Genomic DNA, 10720 nt, shown 5'->3' on the forward strand with positions numbered 1-10720 from the left:
AAGAGCCAGCACTGTCCAAAGACGTCTCCGTGGTCATGTGGCCGGCATGACTCAATGCCGAAGGCGCACAGAACGCTGTTACCTTCCCACCAAAGGTGGTTCCTATTTTTTCTACTTGCATTTTTACCTGCTTTCGAACTGCTAGGTTGGCAGAAGCTGGGACAAGTCACGGGAGCTCACTCCGTTACGCGGCGCTAGGGACCTTTTTGATTGACATGCTCAGTATCTTTAGCCACTGAGCCACCTCATTCCATTTGAAAAGGATTAGAAAGGGTTAAAAAGAAAGGGAAAGGGGAAGGAGAAGGAGAAGGGAATTATAAAGATTGGAAGATGGGCTGATACACACACACACACACACACACACACACACACACACACACACAGCCCAAGCTGTGTTTGATAAGGGAAGAAGGAATAGGAGCATCGATTAAAATGCCTGATGTAAAAAGAACAAAGCTAATTACAGGTGGGAGGTGGGTGGATGAGCCTATCACACGCGTTAATTGATTAACATTGTATAAAGGCAGGTATCGCTTTAATGGCTTTTACACTCTGATGATGTTAGCAGTGGCTAACAAAAGCTGAGCGAGCAATATATTTTAAAAGTTCCGGAGATCGTAATGCCTGCTTCTTCTATAACGACACCTGGAACTAGCATTTTAGGACAAGAGAGAGAGAGGCGGGGGGGGGGGGAGGGAAAAGTAAGATGGTAGGATAATTCATTGGAACAGAAGGGCTGCCAAGGCTGGGAATTTTCATCCTCCACTAGGGTGCGCCCCAGCCTTACAGTTCCTTGGGGAGCTGATCTGGAAAAAAATGGTTGTTTGGGAAATGTTTGGATTCCTTCCTTGCTTGCTTTAGGCGGAATATGCAACGGGGAGAGGAAGGCAGGATGAGATGCGCATGGCTCTGGAGGAAAATAAAAAACGGTCACTTTCCAGAATGCACAGAATTCTTTTTCTCAAGCTAAATGGTTGACTTAATTTGGAAACGGGAGCATGAATTTAGGTGCTCTGGATGTCTCCAACTATTTGAGGCTGAATTACACGGCTTCCTTAAAGTTGGTTTTAAATTGATAACTGGGAGGCCAGATTTAGACCAGCTTTGCAGAGCTGGGTTGCTGGAAAAGGAAGGAAGGAAGGAGGGAAGGGGGAAGGAGGGAAGGGAAAGGAAAGGAAGGAAGGGAAGGGGAGGGAAGGGAAAGGGAGGGAAGGAAGAAAGAAAGAAGGAAAGGAGAAGGAAGGAAGGGAAAAGAAAGAGAGGAAGGGAGGGAAAGGAAGGAAGGAGGGAAGGGAGGGAAAGGAAGGAAGGGAAAGGAAAGGAAGGGAAGGAAGAAGGATGGAAGGGAGGGAGGGAGGGAGGGAGGGAAAGGAAGGAAGGAAGGAAGGAAGGAAGGAAGGAAGAAGTGACGGAGGAATGGAGTGAGGGAGGGAAGGAGGAAGAAGGGAAGGGAAGACTGTCAAGCCATTTTTCCATTTTTCAAGCCATTTGTCCATTGTTCTCCACATGGAATAAATTCCATAAATCCCTCCTTCTCTTCTCTTATCCCAGGATCTTCCTTTTGTTTCCACACCTAGGGAAATTCTAACATTCGTCTCTGCTTGATCTGCTCCAGAGTAAAGGAGATTTCCTCAATTGTATGTGTGGGGGGGAAAAACTCAAGTTCCCTAATAGCATTTCAGAAAATCGGGGGGACGGGGGGGTCAGAAAAAGGCCCGACCCCAGTCTCCACCACCCATTGCCTGTCCTGCTCGCTTCCCAAAACCTTCTCCCAACAGTTGGTGTTACGTTTCTTGGCCTTTCCCCCAAAACCCCAGCTGCACTTATGCACCACTCCCTGGAGCCCTCTCTGTTTTTCAAAGCTCTGGAAGAAAGATTCTTCATCCGAAACTGAGAGAAGACAGAGGCGGGCTCCCTGTACCTCTTGTAGTCTCCTGCATCTCTTCGACGTCCATCCTCCCATCCTCGTTCTGTCTGGACCCAGCAGTTAAAACCTTGGAAGCCCTTCAGATGACGCTGCCCTCAAGGGAACAAATCTTTGGGATTAACTAAAGAGTCACAACATCTGTTCCTAGGACACAGCGTTCGAAAGGCTGCCGGAGCAAAACCATCAATCCACTTTCGTGAGCAGCAAGATCCTGGAGGTGGGGGGGAGAGAGAAGCAGCCAAAGGCAGGGCTAACAAACCACCAGCAAAGATCTCTTCCCATGTAGATGGTTTGGATCCCCACCCCCTGGGAGAAGGCCACTTCTTTCAAAGCCGTCTTTTGGGGGTTCCAGATGGCTCTGCAGCTGGGAGATCGGATCTGCCGTCCCTTCTCTGATCGTTGCTGGGAAAAATAAAGAAGAATTCAAGATTTCCAGGGTAGAGCAGAATGTCCTACCTGAAGCCTGGCGGAAGCGATCTGGAACGTTTCGATGGACTTTCCCTCATTTATTGGTGAGATGGGAAGCAGTGGGTCTGGGGATGATGGGTGTGGGGGTCTTAGTTTCTTTCTTTTTTTAAATATATATTTTTATTATTTACATATAAGCATATCGAACAGAGTGTGATTGTCCTGGCATTTCACTTGCCGTAAAAGCCAAAGTGAAAACACATTGCATAGATACTACTTAAACAGTGCAATTGTTTTTGACCATCAAATTCATTCTAATACCACGATGCATACATATCATCTCATTTCCAGGTCCCCTACCCTAATGTTTTCGGATTCCGACTTCCACCTCATGCTTCTAACCATTGATAGAACCTGTTCCGTGTGTCCTAATATTCTCTCTCTCCTTTGCCTTTTATTTTTAACGTTAGTCTATCCATTTCTGCACAGATTAGTATCAAAGAAAGAAAGAAAAAAAGACCAATAAAATGAAAGAAGAAATTTCGTCAGAAATGACTTCTTTCGTTTTATTGGCGTTTTTCTTTCTTTAGCTTTATACCTTTGCAACATCAACAAGTAAGGATTAAAGTTGTTGTTGTTGTTGTTTTAAAAATCCACTACATGTAGGAAGATAATGAGGTTGGATGGAAAAAAGGCAATGAAGCTAGCAGAGAGGGCAAAATTAACTGCTTTAATCAGAGAAAAGAATATATCTCGTAAATCACTTCTAGACTCTGTGCTCTGATGCCAATTTTGGCTGGTTAGATTAGGGTTTTTTTTTCTTATAGAAATAACAAATATTTCCTGAATATGTAAAAGTCCAAAGCTGAGACTGTGGTTCTATTTTACTGCGCTGAAACAAGCTGGAAGTCAATGTTTTTTCTCTTTCTCCCACACCTCTATTTCTTTTCTCCCTTGCCTCCCCATCTCCCTACAATATTTCTTTTGATTTGCATTCTATATTAAGATAATCTCGATTAAAAAATTCCTAAAAGAAAGAGGGAATAACAGGGCTGCATTTACAAAGGGATGTTCTTGGTAAATATATAACCCCTTCACAAAACAGGGTGCCCAAAACAGTTTGGCAGGACTAAATTATAATTTGCAGTAGCTTTTGCAAAGTGGGTGTACTTTTCACAGTTTTGTGGATTGGGGGATTGGGGGGAGAAATTATATTTTGAAAGTTTTGAGGGGCTTCAGAGGTGGACTTTCCCCAAAGATAAAATGGATGGATCCTCAGGGAGGAGTTTGAGAGTGTTGTAAACAGATAGTAAAGGGACAGGAAGCAAGGGGAATCTATTATAAAGTAGAAACGAGTGTCACCCGTATTCAAATGATCCTGTTGATCTGGAAAAGAACAGGGGAGTTTCTGAGCATGTCAACATCTCCCCTTTTTAAGGTTCCTGAAGAGGATTAAGAGGAGACCTGGGAATTCAATGCCAACATTGCTTTAGTTCTTCAATTCACACACCTCGCTTGACCACATTCTCAGGTCTCCGGTTGTATACAAATGTTGTGCACGTTTCCATTAGTTGACGTCTGCTACCGTAGTAGCTTGGAGAAGACGTAGAAAGTTGGTTATGTTTAGAGGGGAGACTTGGCTAAAGAAGGAAGAAACGTGTAGAGAGTACTGCAGAGAACGCTAAACTTCTGATTAGCACAGTCTTATGTCTAACAATATTTACCCATGTGGTATGGCTGCATTACTATTATCTTTCTTCCCTTTTTTACTACCGTTTCTTATGATTATATTTGTTGTTTGTATATATACTGAGAGCTTATGCACCAGAGACAAATTCTATGTGTGTCCAAATTGGCCAAAAAAGAATTCTATTCTATTCTATTCTATTCTATTCTATTCTATTCTACTCTACTCTACTCTACTCTACTCTACTCTACTCTTACTTCTATTCTATTCTATTCTATTCTATTCTACTATATTCTATTCTACTATATTCTATTCTACTATATTCTGTTCTACCCTACTCTTATTTCTACTCTACTCTACTCTTATTCCTATTCTATTCTATTCTATTCTATTCTATTCTATTCTATTCTATTCTACTCTACTCTACTCTTATTTCTATTCTATTCTATTCTATTCTATTCTATTCTACTATATTCTATTCTACTATATTCCATTCTACTCTACTCTACTCTTATTTCTACTCTACTCTACTCTACACTATACTCTACTCTTATTTCTATTCTACTCTACTCTACTCTAATTTCTATTCTACTCTATTCCTGTTTCTGGAGGAAAATAATTGATTTTTGTATTTTAGGGCAGGTACCTTACCTGTCTATTTTCAGACAGAATATATTGTAAGATTCCTTTCCATAAAAGTCAGTTAGATATTGAAATTGATCCCTTTATATTGTAAATTATATTTTCTTGTGCCTCTTTTCAAAGGCCAGGAAGTATTGCGGTAGTACATGTGTGTGCCTGTTTGTATGGACTAGCGCTTGTCTGTTTAATATTTATAACTGTTTGTCTTTAATTTGAAGAGAAACAAGTTATTGGATGAAGGGGAACAATGTATATGCCAACAACTGGTTGCCTTGCCTGTGATTAATGATTTCACATCCAGTTGGTGGTTCTCTAACCAACATCTGCATAACCCTGACTTTTGATCTAGTCAAGGTATACAAAATGACTTTCCAAAAAGTTTAGGTGGTATTTTATGAGTTTGTAAGTTGGTAGATGTTGGGTTCTATCCATTCATAGCATTGGCTGTCTGGGGGGATTCTTGGAGTTGAAGTCCACACCTCTTAAAGTTGCCAAGATTGAGAAATATGGATTGATGTCTTCCTTTACTAACCACACTTTATGGTCTGAAAAACATCTCAAAGGAAAGTCACTTTAGAATATCTTCTCTTGAGCTTTCCTGTTTGCGTTCGTTTATTTATGCAATGTGTATGGATTTACATCCATCCATCTGAGCAACTCGAAGTAGCCGACAAAGAGAAGCAGAATTTGATTTTTTAAAAAACCCCAACTAAAACTTCATAAGAGCTCAATAAAACCTCAAAGCACTAACGTACTCTCACGCATCCTGGCTAGAAGACTCATATATTAACATCCTGCCCTCACTGCCAGGTCTCCACAGTTTTGTGAAGGCCAGTAGAAGAGGGTCTGTCCATATTTTGGGAATGAGGAGAGGATGATCCATAAGATGGATGTATAACAGATTTCCAGGGAAGAAACAATGAACTGGAAACAGCTCCATGAAAAATGAAATCAATGATGTTGAGTCCAAGGGGTTCATGCTCTGTGTGCCACCTTTGCTATGCCACGTCCCAATCCTTGCGCCACCAGTGTGGGTGCCTCCAGCCGCTTCCCTAGCAAAGCAGTAACTCCACGTGTGACAGAATCCACAGTGTGACAGAGGAAAAATGTAAGCTGTGGAACAAGGAATGCAGGTCGTTCAACTTCTGCTGGTAGAATAGAATAGAATAGAATAGAATAGCAGAGTTGGAAGGGACCTTGGAGGTCTTCTAGTCCAACCCCCTGCCTAAGCAGGAAACCCTACACCACTTCAGACAAATGGTTATCCAACATTTTCTTAAAAACTTCCAGTGTTGGAGCATTCACAACTTCTGGAGGGAAGTCGTTCCATTGATTAATTGTTCTAGCTGTCAGGAAATTCCTTCTTCGTTCTAGGTTGTTTCTCTCCTTGATTAGTTTCCACCCATTGCTTGTTGTTCTGCCCTCAGGTGCTTTGGGGAATAGCTTGACTCCCTCTTCTTTGTGGCAACCCCCGAGATATTGGAACACTGCTATCATGTCTCCCCTAGTCCTTTTCATTAAACTAGACTTACCCAGTTCCTGCAACTGTTCTTCATCTGTTTTAGCCTCATCCTCTAATCCTCTTTGTTGCTCTTCTCTGCACTCTTTCTAGAGTCTCCACATCTTTTCTACATCATGGCGACCAAAGCTGGATGCAGGATTCCAAGTGTGGCCTTACCAAGTTGTTATAAAGTGGTATTAACACTTCACGTGATCTTGATTCTATCCCTCTGTTGATGCAGCCTAGAACTGTGCTGGCTTTTTTGGCAGCTGCTGCACACGGCTGGCTGATATTTAAATGGTTGTCTACTAGGATTCTAAGATCTCTCTCACAGTTACTGCTATTGAGCAAGGTACCACCTATACTGTACCTGTGAATGGTACTGGAGAGATGTGGAGATTTTACACAGAAGATTCCCCTGGTCTCAAAGTAGGTCCCGTTCCAGTTCTCGTTATGAGTCTTCTTTTTATTGCATCTTTTTTTTATGTTGCATGTCTGGGGTAAAATACACTCACTCATAATGTTGTATCAGCCCATTTTAAAACCCCACTTTGGACCAAATGAACATACCTATCAGATTTTACTTAAAGAAAAATGAATTGGGAATTGTAGATGGAACTGTTGCAGGGCAGTTATTTCTCTGCTTTTAAACTCTTTCATAAACAGGTGTTTTGATTCTTTTCTGTTGAAGATGCTGTTTGTATCGACACAATTACACAATTAAATTGCATTAAATATCAATAAAATAAAATATGACCAAAAAACATGAATAAATAAATGAAATTAAAAATGGAATCAATGACCATGACAGAATGAGCTTGCAAGTCCTTCATAATTCCTCTCTGAACAAGAAGAGAACTTGAGATTGCCCACATGTGTTCTGAACAGTTGCTCTTCATGAGGAAACCTTGAGACATTTTAGAGCTCTGGAAGATGAGGGAAAGATTAAAACTGTGGCTAATGTCTTTGAAAGGACATTGGGTTTTCATAACTCCTTCTCTAATCACTTCAGAAATTGCTTGTTAATTGCTTTTCAGCTATTAGAAACTTTTAGATCCGTAGGTTTTACAGCATTGGGTGAATTTCCTTGGAAATTTCAAAAACAGGTTGAAGAACTTAAGAGCTGCCCGGAATCTTCTGGAAGCGAGATGGGCAGAAAACAAATGTACTGAACAAATATACAAATATTTTTTTGTGGTGAATGTATAATATCAGTTGGTTCAAACTTTGATTTTAGAAAATTATTAATTCACTAAGACTCTAGATAAATTTGAAATATGATTTTGGATTTAATTATAAAGAATCCTTCCTGTGGAAAAAGGCTTTTGTTTTGAATTCTTAAAACAAAGAAGAAAATTCTTTTAAAAAATTAACATTGGATACTGCAGAGAATTAGATGGAACTCAAAATTACAGCTAAAGGAGAAGATCCCTCATTTGACTTATAAATACAGAGTGAAGCAAAATATTTTAATAATGGATGTATTGAAGGCAGTGGTGGGTTTCAAATTTTTTTAGAACCTCTTCTGTAGGTGTGTCCTGCTTTGTGGGAGTGGCTTACTGGCCATGTGTCCGGGTGGGAGTGGCTTGCCAGCCATGTGACTGAGTGGGAGTGGCTTGGCAGTCATGTGACTGGATGGGCGTGGCCAACTTGTAAAATGTGAAACTCACTTAACAACCAAAATGTTGGCTCAGAAACTCTGGCATTTGAAGCACGCAAGTCTTAAAGCTGTCAAGTGACAAGACCCTTGTACCCCTAACCCTTTAGAAAAAAACCCCAGGGGTGTTCAAACTTGACAGCTTTAAGACTTGTGGACTTCAACTCCCAGAATTCCTCCTCTCGCTCTTCATCTTGATGATGTGCGGACGGGCAGTGGGAGGGAGCTGGAACCGGTTCTAAATGGCACGGTAGATTTGTGGAAGCTCTTCTATAGAAGAGGTGGGAACTGGCAGGAACCCCCCCCCCTGATTGAAGGGTATTTTTGAACAAAGGAGAGAAATTAATTTTAAGAGCATCTGCCTTTATAGATGCTTAAAATGTGCTAGGGAAGAGAAACAAATATTAGCTGACATGATTGAGATTGGTTTGAAATGGGTTTAAAAACTGCAGGCCAGAAGAAGGACATGGAAAAAAGAAGCTACACTCGACTTAAGAATGAAATCAGCCGATGATAATTAAAAGGGATATGTAAATAACAAACCAAGAGAATGACCGGGTTAATCTTCCTATATTGGATTATTAAAGCTTTGAAGTTGTGAGAAGGAGCAATGAAAACATGAAAAGAAGTCAAGATTTCTTGAAGGAACTAAAGATCAACATTGTCAAAAATAAAAGGAAGGAATATAAACTGCCATTATGTGATCAGGGTTAAGCTAAATTGTTATTGCTTGTTAATATATTGTTATTGTTGGTAACGCTTAATGGACTTTTGCTCACATCAGCATTGAAATGACAACGTTTTCTGGATTTGTATATATGGGAAAGGCCTTAGGAGAGGCAGGCAGGCAAAGAAATGCTCCCAAGGGAGCAGTCAGATAAGAGCCCACAGTGCCCACAGCTGTATAAAGGATGGAGGGGAAAAAAATCATCCCTAAGTGTTTGGGCTGTAAAGGTGACAGCAGAATTTTACACCCATATTTTCAATATTCTGTTAACATAGCTTTACAATAAAATAGCATTAGTTGATCTGGTTTTGTTTGCTATCTGATCGACCTACTAAGGCTGACAATTTGTTTATAGATAAGATAAAGGAAGTGTCAGCGTTCCAAATATCATGTAGAATTAAATCAGGGTCCAAGGCAGAGCTAACTTTAAAGTTCCAATTTAATAAGACAGACATGTTGGCACATCTGTGGAATCCCAAATCTAAAAGCTTCCTGGGATTCCACCCAGTTGAAAGTTCATGATCTTATCCCCACACCCATAAATCCATCACATGGTCCAATCTTCTTCGGCCACACTGGCATCTCCACCCAGCTGGTTCCGGTCAGATGCAGAGGTGCGGAGACAAAATATGACCTTGGGCTTCTAGAAAAGAATGACAACAACACATTCCACAATTCTACTCCTTTCTATTCCTCCTCCCAACTACTACACTAATGAAACAGCATAGTAAAATAACAGAGAATGTGGCAGGCCAAAAATCCTAAAAGGAATATAACTACAGGCCTGACAGGAAGAAAAGATCATGTGTTGTATTTTAAGAAAAGATAATAAATCACTAAAATTATTTACCCTTCTGATGAAGGTAGAAGTCACTTCTTTATATCTTTATTTTTTTCTTTACAATATTCTTACTTTTCATTCTCTTCTTCTTTCTATTTTTTCCTGCGCTTCCCGTTTTTCTTTTCTTTCTTTCTTTAGTTTTTTAAAATTACTTTTTATTGTTGTAAATTGTAACCTATATATACATATATAATCGCCAAGTACCACTCAATCATCATTGAGTCAATCATCATATCACTTTCGGAGTATAAGACGCACTTATCTCCCTCAAAAAAGAGGCTGAAAATCTGAGTGTGTCTTATACACTGAATGCACATTTTTTTGCCTCCTGGAACCCCTCCACCAAAATGACTGTGCATAGCTTGTTGGAGGCTTTCAGAGAGCTCCTGGAGGCTGGGGAGGGCAGAAATGAGCAAAACATCGTCCCTATTTTGCTCAATTGTGTCCCCCCAAGCACCCAGGAGGACTCTATAAGCTTCCTAATGCTCCTTTTTTGACAAAAAACGGGCCCATTTTCCTGAAAAACGGACCATTTTTGCTCATTTCCCATCCACCCCCCACTACCACCCCAGGAACACTCTACAAGCCTCCTAACGGCTATTCATGCCCTTTTTTCTGAACAAAAATGGGCCCGTTTTCGTGAAAAATGGGACATTTTTGGGAGGTTTGCAGAGTGCAAAAACGTTTTTTAAAAATTTGCCTCTTAAAAACCTTGGTGCGTCTTATACTGCGCAAAATATGGTAGTTTTGTTGCAAAGCAGGGTATCCAGCTAGACTTTAATAAAATTTCTAAATAAGGCCCAGTAGATGCCATAACGGAGAAGATGCATTGCCAGAGACAATTTAGGAGACAGAACTGTGAGGGTGCAGTACAGGTAGTCCTCGACTTACGGCCACAATTGAGTCTAAAACTTCTGTTGTTAAGTGAGACATTTGTTTTGCCCCATGTTGAGACCTTTCTTGTCACGGTTGTTAAGTGAATCACCGCAGTTGATAGGTTAGTAACCCGATTGTTGAGTGAATCTGGCTTCTCCGTTGACTTTGCTTGCCAAAAGATTGCAAAAGGGGATCATATGATCTTAGGACACAAGTATGAATCAATTGCCGAGCATCTCAATTTCAATCGTGTGATCGTGGGGATGCTGCAAAGTTTGTAACTGTGCAAAATGGTCATAAGTCATTTTTTTTCACTGCATTGTAACTTCGAAGGGTCACTGTTGTAAGTCAGGGACTATATGTAATGGAATGTGTGAATAGCCTTGGGAGACAGAAGGTCCATAGCCTAAACCCATGATGGTGAATCTTTTTGGCACCGACTGCCCAAACCAGA

General features: G+C 40.7%; 1 protein-coding gene across 1 annotated transcript in view; it reads left to right on the forward strand.

The window, feature by feature from the left end:
- Nucleotides 1-2374: 2374 nt before the first annotated feature.
- LOC309398540 (syntaxin-binding protein 4-like) overlaps nucleotides 2375-10720 on the forward strand; it is a gene marked incomplete at its 5' end in the record, with an annotated part of 57955 nt that continues 49609 nt past the window's right edge. Inside the window, one exon of the mRNA XM_081965505.1 lies at nucleotides 2375-2439. Coding sequence (XP_081821631.1) covers nucleotides 2375-2439 — 65 coding nt within the window. The remainder of the gene's footprint in view (nucleotides 2440-10720) is intronic.

Source organism: Natrix helvetica, assembly GCF_964273705.1.
Source record: "Natrix helvetica genome assembly, chromosome: 13".
Taxonomy (NCBI): domain Eukaryota; kingdom Metazoa; phylum Chordata; class Lepidosauria; order Squamata; family Natricidae; genus Natrix; species Natrix helvetica.